Here is a 20811-nt window from a genome sequence, read left to right on the forward strand (position 1 = left end):
CCCTCTCCTTGCTTTGGGTTTTGGGAGAGGGATTGGGCAACCGAGAGCCAATCACGTTCTCCGGCAGGAAATTAAAAAAAAAAAAAAAAAAAAAAAAAAAAAAAAAGCAAAGCAGCAAGAAAAGCCCCCAAACAAGCCAGGTTAAGCCTCGTCTTAGATCTCGGTACACTGTCTGCAGGGAGCCATGGCTGCTGTGAATCCTCTGAAAAGCCTCCGAGATGAAACAACTTGCTCCGTCTGTCTGAGTTTTTATAAAGATCCTGTGTTTTTAGACTGTGGGCACAGTTTCTGCCAAGCCTGCATCACCCAGTGCTGGGAGGGATCAGATGCAGACATCTCCTGCCCTCAGTGCAGAGAGACCTTTCCCCAGAGGACCCTCAGGCTGAACAGACAACTGGGGAACTTTGTAGAAATCGCCAAGCAGCTGAGTGTCCCAGCAGGAGAAGGTTGGTGCAAGGTGCACCAGGAGCCTTTCAAACTCTTCTGTAACCAGGACCAAATGCTCATCTGTGTGATCTGCAGAGAGTCCCAGGCGCACCGTACTCACTTGGTGGTCCCCACAGAAGAGGCTGCCCAGGCCTACAAGGTAGGACTTTGCTGTGCAGGGTAATTACTTCGGTTTGGACATGTTTACAGCTTTTATTACAATAGTTCCTAAAGGCACCGAGATCATGGCCCCTGTTGTGCTAGGCTCTGTACAAACACACAGAGAGACATCCCTGCTCCAAAGAGCTGAGAGTCTAAACCAGTGGTCCCCAATTTTTTCCCCTCAGGCTCTCCCTTACCCTGGCTATGCTCCCCACCCCACCCCTAGCTGTGGTTGGGAGCTGGGAGTGGGGCCACAGTCAGAGCCTGGGGCCACAGCTGTGGGGGTGTCTCAGGGTTGGAGGTGGGGCTGGGGCTGGGCCGGGAGTCAGGGGCTCAAACTGGGGTTGGGAACGGAGCTAGGGTCAAGGCTGGGGCCGGGAGTGGAGCTGGGGTAGGGGCTGGGGGCCATAGCAGATCTGGGTGGCACTTCCTCCCTGCCCCTTGTGGGGGCTGGCCTTGGCCCTGCCATGGTCCCGCAAATGTTCTTCCATGCTCCACAGTTTGGGGACCACTGATCAACAGTCAAGGTGGACAAACTGTCGGAGAGGGAACGGCGGTACAGGCAGACAAAGGCTGGGGATTCCCAAAGGTACTTAAGGTGTCTATACCTCACATAAGTGGATACATCTCAAGTTTAGGCACCTAAATGCAAGTTTTAGGCTCCACTGGGGGCTAGTCTCCCTGAACCAGTGGCTCGCGTCCTGCCCACACAAACTTTGGAGTTTGGCAACATTCTAGGGCCCATGAAGTCCAAGTGGATGGAACCTTAAAAAGCCGGTTGGCAGAGCAATCGACTCTGGACAGAATCTGCTGTGCTATGTGCTACTCTAGCTTTAAGGATAAAGTGGACTGTATTAGTGTCACAATAAGATTAAAGGAAGAAAATGGTTGATTCCCAGGACCATGTTGAGTCCCAGTACCGGAGAACCTCAAGAAGTGAGAACAAGCCCTTTTCCCCCATGCCAAACAATCGAGGACAATATTTATGCGCTTTGTGAGCAAGTTGGATTTTTAACCAGGAGTCTTTCTCCCAAGTGATCATTAGGCGCCGGAGTTTAATGTACTTTTTTTTTAAAGTGTGTTAAACATTCTTACCAAAACTCCCTTCCCTTTAAGTTGCTCAGCTTTAACTCTCTGATGTCCAGCTCTCTTCATATAGCTTTCTCTGTCATTGCCTGGGAGCAGGGCGCCCTACCCTACACTGCTGCAAAATGGATACAACTTCAACCCTTTGCCCTGCAGCACTTGGAGGATTTGCTGGAGGCAAAGGACTATTCTAGACAGAGTCCCTAAGTCTCTATATCAGGTCTGGTGCCCCCAAGGCCTCTCTGTTCCCTGGCAGCATGACACATACAGTACAGCATAGAAGGAAAGCAAGCAGGGCTGAGACTGGGGCCTGAGATGCCCAGCTGCCATGAAATGAATGGGAGCCGTGCTTTTAAATCCTCTCTGTGGCTCTGCAACATCTCACCCCCGGTGAATTACAGAAGAAGATCCTCGAAGCACATTTTCAAAAGCTCCAATTGACTTTAGAGCCAAAGTCCCATTTGCAAAGGAGATTTAGGCCCGAATCCCCAAATGCACTTGGGTGTTGTGCTGCTCAGCATTGCAATGCCTAATTTTTAGGCACCTAGAAAATCACTAAGGACATAAGAACAATGGCCAATGCCAGGTGCCCCAGAGAGAATGAACAGAACACGGCAATTTATCAAAGGATTCATCCCCTGTTGCCCAGTCCCAGCATCTGGCAATCAGACAAGCCCTTACGGTTGCCAGCCTGTAATTGCCAGGATTTCCTCTGGAGCCTTTTTAAAAAACTGGCTTTCCACCAGCTATCCTCCAGTCATCGGGTACAGTTTGGAACAAAAAATCCTGAATTAGGCATTTGGGGGCAGAGAGGCATCCACAAAAGCCAGCCTGCTAGGTGGTGAGACATCTAAACTAGCCCTTGGGAGATGCTGATGAGAAGGGTATGTCCTAAGCCCCACCCCCCTCAGAGTTTGGTGTAGGAATGGGCCTGTCTCTGGGATCCACACCTGGGAACCCCTCTCCTGGAGTCGGGTGGCTTAGGTACCTAAGCTGTTACATGCACGATGGAGTTCTGCGCATATGTCACTCCGCACAACATGGTCGGGGAAGAGGTTGCAGACCTTTTTCATGACCATTAGCCTGGGGGTAAGGCACTCATCTTGTATGTGGGAGACTCCAGTTCAAGTTCTCCCTCTGCCTGATGAGGAGAGGAGATTTGAACAGGAATCTCCCACCTCTCGAGAGGCAATTGTGACATTGCCATGAGCACTGTCTTGGGGCAACTTGAGAGAGAGATAGAAAGTCAATGGTAGTAGAGAACCCAACTCCAGGAGTCTTCTTTGAAAATCCCAGCTTCAGATAATGAAATCAGTACTGCAATGTATATAAATTGCACTGAGGACAGACTCCTCAGCAGGCTGAACCTCCCCCCCCCCCCCCAACCTTGTTTATCTTGCCTCAGGAACAAATTCACGCCCAATTGAACACACTGAAGAAAGAGAGAGAAGAACTTCTGGAGTGGAAACAGGATGCAGAGACACAAAGCCAGGAATATCTGGTAGGTTCCCCTGGGACAGGGATAGCTCAGTGGTTTGAGCATTGGCCTGCTAAACCCAGGGTTGTGAGATCAATCCTTGAGGGGGCCATTTAGGGATCTGGTGGGGATTGGCCCTGCTTTGAGCACTAGATGACCTCCTGAGGTCCCTTCCAGCCCTGTTGTTCTATGATTGTGATGGTCCAGCAGTTACATCAGTCAGGGTTTATATTTCTCTCTGTGGGGACAGTGTCAGCTATGGCTACATCTACACGGCACGCTGCTGGGGCCGACCTGTAGGGTATGTGTAGCTACACACCACAGTAAGAAACAGGCTGTGTCCATGCTGTGGTGTGTAGCTATGTGCGTGAATAAAAGACTCCAGCAGGGGGAGGCAGCAGAGCTGCCGGAGCCTATCCCCACTTCTGGAGTCTTTTCCTGTGGTGGGGAAAGGCTCCAGCAGTGGGGAAAGTCTCTGGCACTGGGGAAGCAGCGGGACACTGCAGTGTAGATGTGGGAGGCACTGCTTGGGGGTGTAGAGCCATGTAGGTAGGGTTTATACTCATGGGGTTCAGGCATATCGTGACTCTACTTGCTTAAGCCATGCCTCACCATCTACACTGCTATTTATGCCCATGTTAGCAGGGGCATATAGTGTACGTCCTCTACATTTGTGTAGTACAGATGTACCTCAAACACTTTTTAATGTCTTTATATTGGTGTCAACTCCTGACATGCAACCTTTTAAACCTTAATTTAATTTGACCCTAGTGTGGTGTCTAGAATTCACCTTGTCCAGTTAAACTGAGCTAAACGGTGCTAACTAGGAGCAAGGTTGAAGTTAATTCAGGGTTAGCTATAATGTATTGGATGACTCCCAGATAACCTGAAGTGTTGACATACCCTTACAGGGTGTGATCATGTTTGTCTGTGTATATCATCCCTCTAGTCTGATTCCTCCACTGGCTTCCATTTCAGCTCTAAGTACTGATCTTATTCCCCCCACATCCAGCTACAAACAGTGATTTCAGAGGAGACTTTCAAAGGCACATTTGGTGATTAGGTGCCTACTTCACATTGACTGTCAGTAGAACTTAAGCACCTAGTGGCTGTTTTGTATCTCAGAAATCCTCACCCTGAATCTCCACCTATTACCACCAGACACGACTAGTTTCCTCTGGGACAATGTAATTAACAAAATGTCAGATGAAACATGCAAAAGCTGGAGAAGAAGCATTTTGCATGGTGTGTTTTGTAACTGGTGTTTTATGTGGATACCCAGCAGAACTCTTTCCTTCTTCAGTCTCCTCCACAACTCTCTGCCAATGTATTTCTGATTCTGAGTCAGACCCTCCCTTCCAACCTTTCTGCTATTGGAAGAATCTAGGTGATCAACAGACTATACTAACGTACTCAGACCTGAAAACTCCTCATTTTAGAGATATTGGGTGACATTTTCAAAAGTGCCTAAGTGATTCGGAGCCTAAGGTTTACAATTTTGCAAGTGGCTAAGGGCCAGATTGTCAAAGGTTTTTAGGGGCTAAAAATGCAGGGAGAAGTGTCCTATTTTCAAAAGTCACTTTCAAAGAAACGTAGGCTCCTTCGCATCAAAATTGACCTTTTGAAAATGTGAATTGGACGCTTAAGTCACCAAGGCACTTCGGAACATGTCAGTCTCTCAGCTGGCCTGAATGAATATCAGGCATGCTCTCCTGAAATCTCGACCATGTGTTCGTAGTATTGTAAGGGGACTGTTGCCCCCTTACTAACATTCAGTGGGGGTGTTTGGGTTGCTAGCTCCCAGCACTAAAAGGGGAAGGGTCGATGGCAAATCAGGAGCCTGAGACTGACTGTCCCCAGGAACAATGGGGAGAGGCCAATGCTCCAGATCAGCCTGATTGACAGGGCGGGCAGGCTAATCAGAGAGTCAGGAGGCCGGGGGGGTCCCGTCCTCCGTGTGAACTGGAATGGCCTGAGACAGACAGAGTGGGGCCGAGCTAAGGAGAGAGCAGGGGCCCGAGCCGAGCTGCTGGGAGCAGAGCTGCAGCCCCAAAGCCAGAGCACAGCCCAGAGAGAGCAGAGCTGTAGCAACCAGAGCCAGAGGGGCCAGACAAGCAGCCAGGAAGCAGGTCAGAGCTGGGAGCAGAGTCACAGAAGCAGCCTGCAGAGCAGAGCTGTGCTGGGGGCAAAGTTGCAGCAACCAGAGCCAGAGAGGCCAGACAAGCAGCCCAGGGAGCTGAAGGCAGAGCAGCAGCAGCAGCCGTGCTGAGGCAGAGTGGAGCTGGAGCCGGGGCTGGAGCGGTCCGGAGCTGGGGCTGGGGCAGTCCGGAGCCGTGTGCAGTCCGAGTGTGGTGAGCAGCTGGGGAGAGTGAGGGGAACCCTGGGCAGTGGGCCCAGCACAGGGAGACGCCTCAGCCAAGAGGCCTTGCAGGCCAAACTTGCAGGGGGATCATAACCCCGACCGGGCGGGGGCGACGCTGGGAAGAAGGGTCCTGCCACCTAAAGCCTGAGAGCGTGTGGCCACCACCAGAGCAAGTGTCCAACCCGCAGCGTCCCTGCAGCACAGACAGGGCCTGAGAAGCAGGCCTGGGACCTACAAGGAACAGACTGAACTGCCCTGACGTTCCAGAGACACTGTTTGTAATGTTCCCTGCCACAGAGCAGGGTGATGTGTTTTCCTTTAACCTTTCCCATTTTTTCCTTATTCCTTTCTAAAATTAATTGTTAATTAAACAACTTGTATTTGCTTTAAATTGTATGGAATAATCAGTGGGTCAGGGAGGTGCCCAGTGCAAAGAGAGTACCCCGGAGTGGGGACACCCTAGCCCCTGTCCTAGGTGACCACAGCAGGGTTGGGGGTCGAGCCCCCCAGGAATCCTGGGCCCAGCCTTGTTGGGGTTACGAGGACTCAGCCAGACAAGAGAGTGGAAGGGGAGCCCTCAAGGGCAGGGAGGCCTCTGGGTAAAGGAAGTGGGAGCGGGGACTCAGATCCTTTCGCTAGTCCACTTCACCGGGGTAGTGCAGAAGCCAGGAAAGTTCCCCACAATAGCGGGACCATTCCCCCGCTTACATAATTGGCGTCACGAACAGGATCCTATCCACAGGGTCCATCCCATTGGTTTTCTGGTTAAGTTCTAGTAGCATGGTCCGGGCCTAGTTGAGCACCCTACCATGGCTGGAATTGAAGAACTACGAACCCAGTTTGCTGAACTTCAGCGCAGATTATCAGACCAAGCGGAGGCATTACAGCAAGCTAGAACTGAACAGAGAGAAGCCTTATCGCTGGCCAAGGCAGTAATAGACCAACAGACAGCAGAAGCTAAGAAACCCCCTACTATTTACGTCCCACGGGAGTGGAGGATCACGGAGTTTGGTGGCTTCCCGACTAGACCAGGAGACATTACAGTAGAGGAGTGGGTCAAGTCTGTGAAGGCGGCTCTGCGTGTGCTAAGGGTACCTGAAGAAGATCATGTGGACTTCATAGAGGAGCACCTCAAGGGCCAGGCCAAGGCCACAGTAAAGTTCATGGCAGTGGCAGACAACAAAGATGTGGAAAAGGTATTTGAACTCCTCCTAAAAGTGTATGGAGACAAGGTACCTATTGGAACCCGACTAAAGGAGTTTTTTGAGAGAAAGCAGGAGCCTGGTGAAACTGTCCGGGCATACGCATATGACCTCCAGGAGAGAATGAGCAAAGTGGAACGGCGAGACCCTCAGCGAGTTCCAGACCCAGATACGGTTCTGAAAGAGCAGTTGGTGCTGGGGCTCCGTGATGACTCCCTCCGACGTGAAATGAAAAGGAGGTTTAAAGAAGAGCCCAGTAAGAAGTTCCATGAACTCATGCAGGCTGCCATTATGTGGTCAGAAGAAGAGGAAGTTCCTGTGGCAGAGGCGGCCAAGCCTAATCCCCATACACGAAGTGGGGGCCTAGTGAATGCAGCTGCTGGGGAAAAGGTCCTGCCCCAAACAGAGCTAACATTGGAAAGCTTAAGTGAAGCTGTCCAAAAACTGGCGGTCCAACAGGGGGAGATGCTGAAAGTGATGACCAAGTTGATGAAAGAAAAGAATCCCATTAGTATGCCAAAGTATCCAAGGGCACCGGGATCCCGAAGAGCCCCACTGAAGGATGAGCTGGGAAGATACATTTGTTACACTTGTGAAAGGCCAGGACATACTAGCCGAGAATGTCCACTGAGAAGGAGAACAGAGTCCCAGGCACTCGAAACCAATGGGGCACCAGGAGCAAGTGGTCCCTCTACAGTAGAAGGCCAAGCAGTGGCAGAAGGATTCCTAGGCCTGTCCTTTGTGGAAAATCCCTCTGCATACAGTGTTGAGAGGAACATGGGCAGTGCCAGCATATCTAGCGATTTCTGTAAGCGAGCATTTGGAGATTGTCTAACTGCTGAAGTATGTATAGCAGGGGTGAAGACCAGATGTTTGTTAGATACTGGCTCAGAAGTCACCACCATTACTGAGTCGCATTTTCAAAAATATCTGAAGGACAAGGACCTGACCATGCACAGCACACGGTTTGTACGTCTAACAGCTGTTAATGGACTGGCAATCCCAGTGGTGGGGTGCCTCGAAACAGACATAGAGTATATGGGCCAGACACTGCCAGGAAAATGCATCTTCATCCTGAAAGACAAAGCCTCAAAAGGGAGCCATATAGGAGAAGGAGTCCCAGGGATTCTAGGGATGAACATCATTAGTGAGCTGAAGGAGCTACTGCTGCCAGGAGAAGGAACCAGGAAGATGAACTGTCACGAGCACTCTATGAAGAATGCTGTGCTGAGTAAAGTACTGGCTCGAGAGGAGAGGCAGAGTCTTTCCCTGGGCCCCACAAGGCATATGGGAAATGGTAAAGTGGGCAGAGAACGGAAGACCATTATTCCTCCTTGGAGAGGGAAGATCCTTGACGAACACAGCTGTGTACCAGGAAATGAGCTGCAGGTGACGAAGGAGAAGGGAGGACGAGTTACCTTTCTTCAAGAAAGATGTAATGGGAGACTGCAAGTTCCAGTTCAAGCGGCACGTCAAGGGCTGATTCCTGCATATGTGGCTAACATAAGGGCGTTGCCAGAGAAGCATCAAGAAGTCTTTTCTAAGAATGAGATGACCAATTATGATGACCAGGTCAAAGGTCACCATGACAGGCTGAAGACAGCCTGGAAAGTTGCTCTCAGAACAACTAAAGACAGAGCCCAAAGTAGGAAAGGGACTTATGATAGCAAGTCCAGTGGGGCTCTCATCAGATCTGGTAACTGTGTACCACTTCGTAGCCGTAGACGCCGGAGATGTAATAAAATACAGGACAAATGGAAGCCAAATCCCCCCACTGTGATCACCCACAACAATCCCGAACTGCCAGTGTACGCTAACCAGCCTGAACGAGGAGGTCCTGGGATAGTAGTACATAGGGACCAGTTGAAACATTGCACTCTTAGTCCAGACAGGGACCATAGGAGGCGTAGATCAGTACGCCCTAAGGAGGCTGAAACCAATTGGGAAATGGTTCTAGTCCCACAAACCGAATACAGAGGGGGACAGAGTGGGGCAAACCCAAACCCTAACAAGAATGGCCAGATCCTTCAAACTGACCCAGTATTACCCGAGGATAGGAAAATAGAAAATATGGGTAACGAACCGCCAGTCTTAAGAAGGTCCCAGAGGGCTAATAAGGGCGTACTTCCTGTTAGACTTAAAGATAATTATGTTATTGGTTCTATGTAGTGTTTTAATGAATATTGTTATGTATGGTATTGTTGACGTCACTAGGCCTCACCCTAGGTAACTCGGGAGGGTGGAAGGCCACTAAGTGTCAATGAAGCCTTCCTGCACTAGGCCTAAGTGAACCAAACTCTATCCTTCCATGTTTAAACTCTAATCAACCTCAAAAGCCAGGTGCAATTGGAATATGTAAGCAACCAGTTATCTGTGTGCAACCCCCTGCTCAAGCGGTAATAAAGAGGCTGCATGTTTCTGGCTGAAGGGAAAAAGGACAAGATAACAGTTTAAAGAAGTTACTAACAAGCTAGGCTTATAGCTGCCAAGAATGACTTAACTATTACCAGGGATGGGAGGGGTAGAGGGAGGAAGGGGGGGAGAAAGGGAAGGCTAGAGGGGAAAGGGGAGGGTGAGGCTTAACTGCAAAATGTATAAAAGAAGAAAAACTGTTCCTGTTAATGTGCTTGATCTGAGACGTGCCTGTCTCCTTGCACCGCTTTGGGATCCCAAATAAACTTTGTTTGCTTCTCCCCCTGGTGTGTTTATTGACGCGAAGCACACCGGGCAACGGACCCGCTGTTGCTTTGCCTCGGGCACTCTGTGCTGGCAACAGTATTAAGAAGTAGATGTAAAATGTTAAATGCTAAATGTTCTTTTAATAATTGCTAATGGGTTGTTAATATACAATGATATGGGTATATGTTGTTACCATGGGGCCTGGATGTACCGATGTAAATATTGTGAATGTGGCAGTATTTTAGCAAGGGGGAATGTAAGGGGACTGTTGCCCCCTTACTAACATTCAGTGGGGGTGTTTGGGTTGCTAGCTCCCAGCACTAAAAGGGGAAGGGTCGATGGCAAATCAGGAGCCTGAGACTGACTGTCCCCAGGAACAATGGGGAGAGGCCAATGCTCCAGATCAGCCTGATTGACAGGGCGGGCAGGCTAATCAGAGAGTCAGGAGGCCGGGGGGGTCCCGTCCTCCGTGTGAACTGGAATGGCCTGAGACAGACAGAGTGGGGCCGAGCTAAGGAGAGAGCAGGGGCCCGAGCCGAGCTGCTGGGAGCAGAGCTGCAGCCCCAAAGCCAGAGCACAGCCCAGAGAGAGCAGAGCTGTAGCAACCAGAGCCAGAGGGGCCAGACAAGCAGCCAGGAAGCAGGTCAGAGCTGGGAGCAGAGTCACAGAAGCAGCCTGCAGAGCAGAGCTGTGCTGGGGGCAAAGTTGCAGCAACCAGAGCCAGAGAGGCCAGACAAGCAGCCCAGGGAGCTGGAGGCAGAGCAGCAGCAGCAGCCGTGCTGAGGCAGAGTGGAGCCGGAGCCGGGGCTGGAGCAGTCCGGAGCTGGGGCTGGGGCAGTCCGGAGCCGTGTGCAGTCCGAGTGTGGTGAGCAGCTGGGGAGAGTGAGGGGAACCCTGGGCAGTGGGCCCAGCACAGGGAGACGCCTCAGCCAAGAGGCCTTGCAGGCCAAACTTGCAGGGGGATCATAACCCCGACCGGGCGGGGGCGACGCTGGGAAGAAGGGTCCTGCCACCTAAAGCCTGAGAGCGTGTGGCCACCACCAGAGCAAGTGTCCAACCCGCAGCGTCCCTGCAGCACAGACAGGGCCTGAGAAGCAGGCCTGGGACCTACAAGGAACAGACTGAACTGCCCTGACGTTCCAGAGACACTGTTTGTAATGTTCCCTGCCACAGAGCAGGGTGATGTGTTTTCCTTTAACCTTTCCCATTTTTTCCTTATTCCTTTCTAAAATTAATTGTTAATTAAACAACTTGTATTTGCTTTAAATTGTATGGAATAATCAGTGGGTCAGGGAGGTGCCCAGTGCAAAGAGAGTACCCCGGAGTGGGGACACCCTAGCCCCTGTCCTAGGTGACCACAGCAGGGTTGGGGGTCGAGCCCCCCAGGAATCCTGGGCCCAGCCTTGTTGGGGTTACGAGGACTCAGCCAGACAAGAGAGTGGAAGGGGAGCCCTCAAGGGCAGGGAGGCCTCTGGGTAAAGGAAGTGGGAGCGGGGACTCAGATCCTTTCGCTAGTCCACTTCACCGGGGTAGTGCAGAAGCCAGGAAAGTTCCCCACAATAGCGGGACCATTCCCCCGCTTACAGTATGTTGGTATGAAAAGAGGGCTCTAAGAACTGTTCCTATCAGGTAAATGGGGAGAGTCTGGGATGTCCAACTTTCCGGTGCTCAGCGTCCGGTGTGCACAAATGAGAATCTGCCCTGTGCCCTGCTCCACCATTTTCTCTCGAGGCCCCACCCCCCACTCCTCTTTCCCTCTCCCACTGTCACTTGCTGCTCTCTCCACCTCCCTCCCCCTGCCAGCTGAGCGGGGCTATAAGGGTGGCGGAGGTGACTGGGGCAGAGTGGGGGAGGGAGAGCTACGCTCCAGGGGTGGCTGGGTGATAGGAGCAGGATGGGGGAGATGCCCGTACTTTTCTCCCCCTGGAACCATCCCTCAGTGCTCCTCCAGGCTCCAGCAGCAGCTGCTGCTCTCCTCGCCCTCTGGTGGTGGAAGCCAGTTACTGTGAGTAACCGGACTTCTACTGCCAGGTTCCCTTTGCAACTGGACTTTCCGGTTGAAATCTGGACATCTGGCAACCCTAGTCCCTGATCTGTCCTTTTCCTGTTTGTCTCTTCATTACAGGGAAAGATAGAAGCTGAGAGGCAGAAGATTGTGTCTGAATTTGAGCAACTGCGGCAATTCCTGGAGGAACAAGAGCGACTCCTGCTGGCCCAACTGGAAGAGTTGGACAAGGAAATTGTGAAGATACAGGATGAAAATGTCACCAAACTGTCTGAGGAGATTTGCCATCTCAGTGACTTGATCAGTGAGATAGAAGAGAAGTGTCAGCAGCCAACAAGCCAATTCCTGCAGGTGAGACAGTTAGAGACACCCAGATCCCTGCCCAGGGAAGGGAGAGTGATTAACTTTGGCGTTTACTAAGTTCTTGGAGAGGTCCCATTCCACAATGGAGACTGTCAGCGTGTCCTTTAGCAAAGCAAGGAAAAGCAAAATTTGACATTTCTAATATTTCCAGTGTGGAAAGAGTTTTGCTGTTTTAAAGGCGGATATCTCAGGCTTTTTTGATACATCCTATGTAAGCCCCTTCATTTTCAGTTTAAACTGATTTTTACCAAAAAATTCCTGGGTTTTACATAAAGTATTATTCGTTTTTGTTTTTTTCTGATTTTCAACTTAGTTTTGTATCATTCAAATATATAAAAAATAACTTGTTTTATTAGGAAAATACAATACGTTTCATGAGATAGATGGATTATGATAATACATTTCATTTGTGTGTATATGCAAAGCTGCCTGTTTGAAGTAAGGCTACATAGTAGTCTAGAAGATGCACACAATATACAAACAGGCACGCACGGAAGTGCTGAAGTGCGTGTGCATCTGAATTTATTGATGAATCTCACGCCCACCATGTACTGTTGGAGGACAATGGGTTAAACATTTGACACACTAAGGTGGGAAGAAAATGGAAAATCTGTATCAGAATACGTTTCAGAACACAAGGCAGTATTCGAAAGGTTTAAAGAAACAAAAAACAGGAGAAAAGGATGAAGTTGAGTGAATGCGCCGCAAATGGTGCGGCCCAATTATTAAATGTAAATATTTATAGACCAATAGTTCTAAGTCTACAACAGTCAACTGTTTATTCAAATGAAAAGTTTTATTTGGAGACAGATTGTTTTCTTAAACTCAGAGGTGCCATTGTGTTTTGAGTTCTGTTTTAGTTCTGCAGCAAACATTGCTGAACAGAATTCAAAGTGTTAATCTACTGAAGACTTCCCCCCCCTCCCCCGCCCACGTCTTTCATCCACCAAAATAAACTCCAGATATTTACCCAGAAAAATTAATAGTTTTTTGCACTGATTTTCACCTGTTTTTGTTATTGTGGGAATAAACCCTGCTAAATTCCTGGGAAAAATTAAATAAAATAAAAACAGAAAACGAAGGGCCCTAATGATCTGGACGCAATAAAAGGCACAAGTCCAGTTTCCAGGAAGTGGGAGATTAGGAAAGCGAAGTTCTTTGCGGAGCCTATTAAGAAATGGGAATGAATCCAGCTTCCAGAATTGCTGACCAGAATTGCATACATGGAGCTTTTAGCTTGAGAAAGGCAAACGCTCTGGACATAGCAGTTGCATGTGGAAGTCAAGGATTTGTGTATCTGATGAGTCTGTTTGGGCTAGTGCCATTGGCACAAGCAAAACAGAATTTAGAAGGAGAAACCCCACAACCATGGTGAGTGCTTAGGGGCCCCTTTCCATCGAAGTCTGTGAATGGACTTTTGAAGTTGCTAACTACAGAGAACTGCATCTAGAACTCAACTAGGGATGGCAAAGTGAGTCCTCTCCAGAGCAGGAGCGATCGCCAGCTTGTGGCACATGGGACTGATCTCTCTCTCTCTCTCTCTTTTCTAGGATATCAAAAGCATCTGGAGCAGGTACGTGACTCCTTCCCACTCCCCCTCACGCGTCATGATGCTGGAAGGGGATTGTCCCCCTGGGGTCAGATTTTTGCAGGGCATTTAGACACCTGAGACGTAGCTAGGCACTTGGTGGGGTTTTCCAAAGCAGCTAAGTGCGTTAGGCACCTCCCATTGCGGTAAGTGGCAGTTGGGAGCTTAGCTTGGTTGGTGCTTTGCAAAATCTCAGGGAGGCACCTTTAAAAATTGGGCCTTAAGTGACTTGCCCAAGGTCACGCAGGGAGGTTGTGGCAAAGCAGGGAGTGGAACACAGGTTTCCAGAGTCCTGCAGCAACCCCTTAACCACAGGAGCATCCTTTCCGACGGGATTAGGCCCCTCTGTCTGAGGGGGCAGCTTGTGGACCCCTTACTCTCGTTAACTCCCATTTGAGGATCTAGGCATTTAAATACTCCTGTGAGGAGGGCAGTTTGACTCACCAGTGGGAGTTAGAGGCTCACAACGAGCCCACGAGAGAGCAGCCTCTGGGTAAGTCTATACTTACCTTCGGGTCCGGTGGTAAGCAATCGATCTTCTGGGTTCGATTTATCGCGTCTTGTCTAGACGCGATAAATCGATCCCGGATCGATCCCGGAAGTGCTCGCCATCGACACCGGTACTCCTGCTCCGCGAGAGCAGTCCGCAGAGTCGACAGGAGAGCCTGCCTGCCGCGTCTGGACCCACGGTAAGTTCGAACTAAGGTACTTCGACTTACGCAACTAACGTAGCTGATCTTAGTTCGAAGTGGGGGGGTTATAGTGTGGACCAGGCCTCTGGTAGCTCATTCTCCCAAAAGACAGAAAAGATTTAGAGAATGTTTTTGATTTTTCCCTCTAGGTGTGAGAAGGTGAAGTTTGAGAAACCAGTGAACGTGCCACAGGATCTGAGAGAGAGACTCTGTGTCTCTTCCCAAAGAAATGTTTGTCTACAAGAGGCTCTGAAGAAATTCAAAGGTAACACTGCTCTACAGCCAAAATGCTTCTGAAATAAATGTAGTCAAACTTTACTAATTCTGGGTCACTGAGAACGAAAATGATGCTTAAAATTGTTGATTGGCTCTAGTTTTCAAGATATGCTATTGGGTCAGTATATACGACCCTTGACTTGGGAATGGCAGAGGATAAGTGAGTTATAAAGGGAAGGGATCTCAATTTAAACCAGAAATGACTAAAATACATCTTTGACTGGATCTATGAATAAATCTATGACTGGCTTTGGACAGTACTTGCTTTTTAGGCAAAACAATGAATGATGCAATCTGAAGCTGGTATTGCGTCATACATGATATGAATTGCATCATGTTATTCCTAGAAGTCATGGATGATGCAATCATAACGAAGCTTACATCACTCTGATGAACAAATTGCCCTATATCAGCTCTAGAAATCAAACAGTGTCGTGCTCTCTTATTTGTCAGTGTTTGATTTTGCAAAGGGACACATTTCTGTTTAGCCAAAGTGAGCAGAGATGCCTCGTACTTGTGAGAACAGTGCAGATAACTTCTGCTATGTTTGTGGTGAAGTGACTTTTGCATCACAAAAGCGCAGTATAACCACTATGGTTAAGAAAGCCTATCACCTTTAGTTTGGCTGCAAAATTGGAGATCAGGACAAGAGATGGGCCCCACACATATGCTGCAACACTTGTGCAACAAATCTTTGCCAGTGGTTGAACAGGAAAAGGAAATCTATGCCTTTTGTAGTGCCAATGATTTGGAGAGAGCCAACAGATCATACCAGCAATTGTCACTTCTGCATGGTGCCTCCAGTTGGGAAAGGTGTGTCAAAGAAGAAAAAGTGGACTGTGCATTATCCAAACATTCCATCAGCTATACGCCCAGTACCCCATGGAGAAGGACTGCCGGTTCCTGATGCACCAGAATAATTCTCACTTGAGTCAGACGAGGAAGAGGATGAAACTTCTGGTCCTGAACCATCAATGTCACAGGACCCACATTTTCTCCCATCCTCCTCCTCTGAACCACGCCTCATAACACAAGGTGAACTGAATGACCTTGTCAGGGATTTGGAACTACCCAAGAGTAAGGCAGAGCTGTTGGGCTCCAGACTACAGCAGTGGAATCTCCTGGCAGGTGATGTTAGGGTTTCCATGTTCCGTGACCGTCAAAAGGATCTTGTCCCATTCTTCTTCATGGAAGGTGATCTTGTAGCCTGCAACAACATCGATGGTGTGATGGCAGCCCTCAACATCGTTCACGATCCAGATGAGTGGAGACTGTTCATTGATTCATCGAAGACGAGTCTTAAAGCTGTTTTACTGCATAATGGCAATATTTTGCCATCAATTCCAGTTGGTCATGCAGTCCATATGAAGGAAACCTATGACAACATAAAACAACTTTTGAGGTGCATAAACTATGTCTAACATCAGTGGCAGCTTTGTGGCGATTTGAAGGTTGTTGCTCTCTTGCTTGGTCTGCAGACTGGATACACAAAGTACTGCTGTTTTCTCTGCGAATGGGATAGTCGTGCAAGAGATTCCCACTACATCAAGAAAGATTGGCCACTCCGACAGTCATTGGAGCCTGGGAGGAAAAGTGTTCAGCATCCACCACTTGTTGAATCAAGGAAGATTTTTTTACCACCCTTACACATCAAGCTGGGTCTGATGAAGAACTTTGTCAAGGCCATTGACAAAACACAAGCAGCTTTCAAGTATCTCCGTGGAAAATTTCCAAGGTTAAGTGAAGCTAAGATAAAGGAAGGTGTCTTTGTTGGTCCTCAGATTCGTGAACTTCTTCGAGATGATGCATTTGACCATGCACTGCGTGGCAAGGAAAAGACGGCATGGAAAGCCTTCCAGTTAGTGGCAATAAATTTTCTCGGAAACAACAAGGCAGACAACTACAGGTTGTTGGTGGAAAACCTCCTCAAGGCATACAAAAGCCTTGGTTGCAACATGTCACTAAAGATACATTTTTTGCACTCTCATCTAGATTTTTTTTCCACCGAACTGCGGAGCAGTGAGCGATGAGCACGGCCAGCGATTTCACCAGGACATTGCAACAATGGAGAAACGCTATCAGGGCAAATGGAGCCCATCAATGCTTGCAGACTATTGCTGGACAGTGACAAGAGATGCTCCATTTAATGAATACAAGAGACAAGCCAAGAAGTGCTGAGTAGACACTGAATAGGACTAAACTCTGTACATAATAGTTTTTTGCCTTTTGTTTCATAATAAATTTTATTTATATAACCCTTTTGCTGATTTTTAAAGTGTTACATAAACAGGACAGGTGAAATATTATCATGTAAAGCAACCATAAACACATGAAAAGACCTAGGTTTACAATTTATGATTAAAACTCTACTATCTACACAATATACATAGACATAAAATGTAAAAACTTAAATATCTTAGAAACAGTAGCCAATCAGTTGTTTTAATTGTCATATTGAATTCAGCACATCAAAATACATAATAAATAGCACATTTTATCTCTGAAGCAGACGACTTCTCAAAAATTGTAGACCAGTGTAATTTAACAGTTGGTTCATGCTACGGTGTTGGTACATTGAGATATGCCTCTGACTGTGGAAGGAGATGGACTCTGGCCTATTAGTTCTCAAATTGTCACAGCTGCAGCTGGTGGAACTCACCTGGGATGTGGGAGACCCCCCAGTTGAAATCCCCTGTCCCCCCAGAGGGAGAAGAAGGGATTCCAACAGGGGTCTGATGTGGGTCTTTCTCTGCCTCCCCTATTGAATCTAATCCACTGCGTATAGATAATTGAGCAGGGGGACAGGCTTCTGGGTCTCCCACCTCCCAGATGGATGCTTTAGCCACTAGGCTACAGAGACATTCTCATGAGTTCTCTCTCTCTCGCTCTGGCCCAATGAATATTGATTATCCCCAGTGGAACATCTCCCACAGGAGAGCATGAGGGCACCCATGCAAAGGGAGGCACCTACAGTGTTACCCAGCCTCAGTCGCCGAACCCCCTGAGAGGGCCGGGGCCTAGCACAACCCCTCACTGTGGTACTTCCCACTGGCTGGCATAAGCAGGGAGTCACCTAGCACGCTGGCTTTTGTTAATCCCATTCCAAGGCGCATCTCTCTTCCCCGTTCACGGTACAGGGAGCCTGATTCAGGCTTTGTGAATCACAGTGACTGTCCAGGTGCCTAAAGATCGGGGGTTGAGATGCGGAGTGTCATCTCGCCTAAGTTTCTTTGCAACTCCATCCAGCCCTAAGTTTTCCTGAGGCTATTTTCCTATCAGAAAGGGGGAAATAACCTCTCCTCTGATCTTTTCTTTCTCTAGAGACCCTGCCCTATCAACTGAGCTTTCTGATCTCGAAGGCAGAGAAAGAGAGTAAGTTTCCATGAGAATATTTTCCTACGACAATTATTAATTAAAATCTCAGGATTAATTTTTTAGAAGAAGCTTCTGAATTGAAACGAGAGAGGTGCTCACCAATACAGAGTCATGGACTCCAAGGCTAGAAGGGATCATATATCATAACAACATAAGAATGGCCATACTGGGTCAGACCAAAGGTCCATCTAGTCCAGTATCCTGTCTTCCGACAGTGGTCAATGCCAGGCGCCCCAGACAGGGCCGGCTCCAGGGACCGTCCGCCGAATTGCCGCCGAATACCTGGACATGCTGCCCCTCTCCGGAGCTGCCGCCCCAAGCACCTGCTTGACAAGCTGGTGCCTGGAGCCGGCCCTGGCCCCAGAGGGAATGAACAGATAATCAAGTGATCCATTCCTATTAGCCAGGATGGGCAGGGATGGTGTCCCTAGCCTCTGTTTGCCAGAAGCTGGGAATGGGGGACAGGGGCTGGATCAATGGATGATCACCTGTTCTGTTCATTTCCTCTGGGGCACCTGGCATTGGCCACTGTCGGAAGACAGGATACTAATAGCCATTGATGGATAAATTAATGGAGGATAGGTCCATCAGTTCAAGAAGCATTGTCTCTCCTTGGGGGTCAGACATGCTCCCTGGGGTACAAGAGGGTTCATTCAAGCACCATGCTTGCAACTGTGTCATGTTTCCCCCTCCTTTTCCCATGAGCACTGCTGGAGGCTGGGGAAGGGATTCTCGTCTGCTCCCATAGCTACTTATCTATGTCCTTGTACTGTCGCCCAGCAATAGCATCTGAATGCCCGGCATCTTTTATGCCCATTTGACAAAAAGGGAAGCTGGAGCATGGAAAGAGTAAGGGATGTGCCTGAAGTGACACTGCAAGTCAGTAGCAGAGCGAGGAATAGAGCCCTGGCTTCTAACCTCTAGACCATGTTCCCTTCCCCAAATCACTGTCCTGCATTGGATGGACTTTACACATCCAACTGGTGCAGACATTTAGTGCCACCGAAAAGTCTAATTCCCATTGTGCCAGAGAACCTGGTGTGACTCCAGCAACGCAGCCCACTCCATTCTCCAGCCCCGGAGCACCCACAGAGTCAGTGCGTAGGCTGGCTGGAAAGCACCCCTGAACTCAGGAGAGGTGGTGTTGTATCTGGACAGGAAGGGCATCAGGGTTAGCAGACGTGTAAGAGCCTGGGTTAGCGCTGCAGTGTGGACAGACCTTAACACTCTCTCCTCCTGTCTCTCTTTTTCTCCTCTTGCAGTGCAGGCCACTCCAGATCCAGACCTGGCAAATCCTTGTTCCCTTCTGTCCAGAGAAGAGAGCGTGATTTACAAACATACGGAAATTTTGGAGCACAGGTTTCACCCTGCTGCCTGTGTGCTGGGCTATACGGGCTTCACCTCAGGGAGATGTTACTGGGAAGTGGAGGTCGGGAACAAACATCTTTGGGTTTTGGGCATTGCCAAAGAGTCTGTGATACAAAAGGGAACGAGAAGCCGTACTCCAGAAAAGGGGATCTGGGCTTTGCAGAGTACAGGGAATGAGTACTTGGCCCTCACCTCCCCTAAGACTGCTCTGGACCTACCTCGTAGCCCCAGTAGCATTGGGGTTTATCTGGATTATGAAGGGGAGAAAGTTACATTTTATGACATTACATCTTCTGGCAGAGAGCCAATCTTTACTTTCACATCCTCTTTCACTGGGAAGATCATCCCCTTCTTTGGGAGCCAGCGTGTAGAATATCCAAATCTAGGCAGTAGTGATCCCTGGAATGCATACCATTAAGACCTGCGGCAGAGGAATCACTCAATATGAGATAGCTAAGGTAGAGCAAAGAGATGGGAAATATATAAATTACAGCTGTCATACATTGCCATTCTAATCACAGACTTGCCAGCCCCAAGCATTCAAAAACTGTCAGGCCCCCAAAATCAGGAGATTGACTTAAAAAATCTTGAGCTATTTTTGTCTGCCTTCTGCTTTCTAGATGTACTTTGCTTCCCGTTTTCAAGCTTTTCTATGCAAATGTGAAGGCTAGAAACGATCTGTAATATAACCTGAGCTTCCCTTGCAATCTATCCCCTCCAACAGCTGGGATTTAAAGAAAAACACCAAGTGCTGCGAGACTCGCAATAGAATGGTGAGGGAGAACAAGACTGACTTGCTCAGCATTATGCTGGTGAATGGAGTTTCTTAACCCTCTTACATGCCTGTCTCTGTAGCTCTGTGATCCTCCAGACACACACGAACTGGCCAACCAGCAGACACTCAGGAGCCACTCCCAGGGCCTCCGCAGAGCCTGGCTGTCCTAGGGCAGCGGGGCAGCTGCACTGCTGTAGCACTTAAGCGAAGACACTGCTATGCTGACGGGAGAGCTTCTCCCATCAGTGTAGTTAATCCACCTCTTTAAGAGGCGGTAGCTGTCTACACCAGGAGTTCAGTCGGTACGACTGCGTTCAGTGAGGGGTGTGGATTTTTCACACCTCTGAGTGATATGTTACACCAAAGTAAGTTTACAGTGTGGACCTGGCCTAAGTTCTGACTCAATTAGGGTCATCCATCAAAGTCCTCTGCTCTTTACTTATGAATGTAACCAGCACAGTGATGTTCCACACACCCACCCCCCAATTCCCTAGCTCAATGCTCCTATTTTGCTCTGTTTGGTTATTTGGATACTGTCGATTCAGCTGAGTAAATTCCCAGAATAAAGTTTATTTCTATCTTCTGGCCTTTGACTTTGTCCCAAGGGTATTAGATCTGTACGGCTCTGCCCTGAAACGTTAGACAGACCCACAAGCAAATGCCTGGAAGGGGCTTGAAGAAAAGCAGCTGGGTAACTCTAAGCAAAAGCTCTAAAGGCGAAGCTCGAGGAATGAGTAAATTAAAATCAAAGCATCAAGTGATGCTTTCCCGGGCAACACTATCCTCCTCCTGAAAGAAATCTGTTGGCAACCTCCAGCTGCCAGGGAAGAGAGAGAAATTTGCAATAAGGCAGCCAGCTCTCATCATCACCTGCAGTACTATGGGCTGGCACCTCGCTGCACCATTGTGTTGCGGCAGCATTTCTTTCCCAAACCAAATGATCCCTTTTCCTTTAAATTCACATTCACAGTCTGA

The 20811-nt window shown here is 48.8% G+C and overlaps 1 protein-coding gene across 1 annotated transcript; it reads left to right on the top strand.

Moving 5' to 3' along the window:
- Positions 1 to 98: 98 nt before the first annotated feature.
- LOC103306991 (zinc finger protein RFP-like) lies at positions 99 to 20419 on the top strand. The gene is made up of 7 exons (XM_024113241.3): positions 99 to 586; positions 3080 to 3175; positions 11520 to 11750; positions 13313 to 13335; positions 14192 to 14307; positions 17640 to 17690; positions 18956 to 20419. Exons 1-7 carry the CDS (start codon positions 185 to 187, stop codon positions 19477 to 19479), a joined length of 1443 nt encoding a protein of 480 aa, XP_023969009.2. The 5' UTR covers positions 99 to 184; the 3' UTR covers positions 19480 to 20419.
- The last annotated feature ends 392 nt before the right edge of the window (positions 20420 to 20811 follow it).

The sequence above is a fragment of the Chrysemys picta genome, chromosome 12 (genome assembly GCF_011386835.1).
Source record: "Chrysemys picta bellii isolate R12L10 chromosome 12, ASM1138683v2, whole genome shotgun sequence".
In the NCBI taxonomy this organism is placed as follows: domain Eukaryota; kingdom Metazoa; phylum Chordata; order Testudines; family Emydidae; genus Chrysemys; species Chrysemys picta.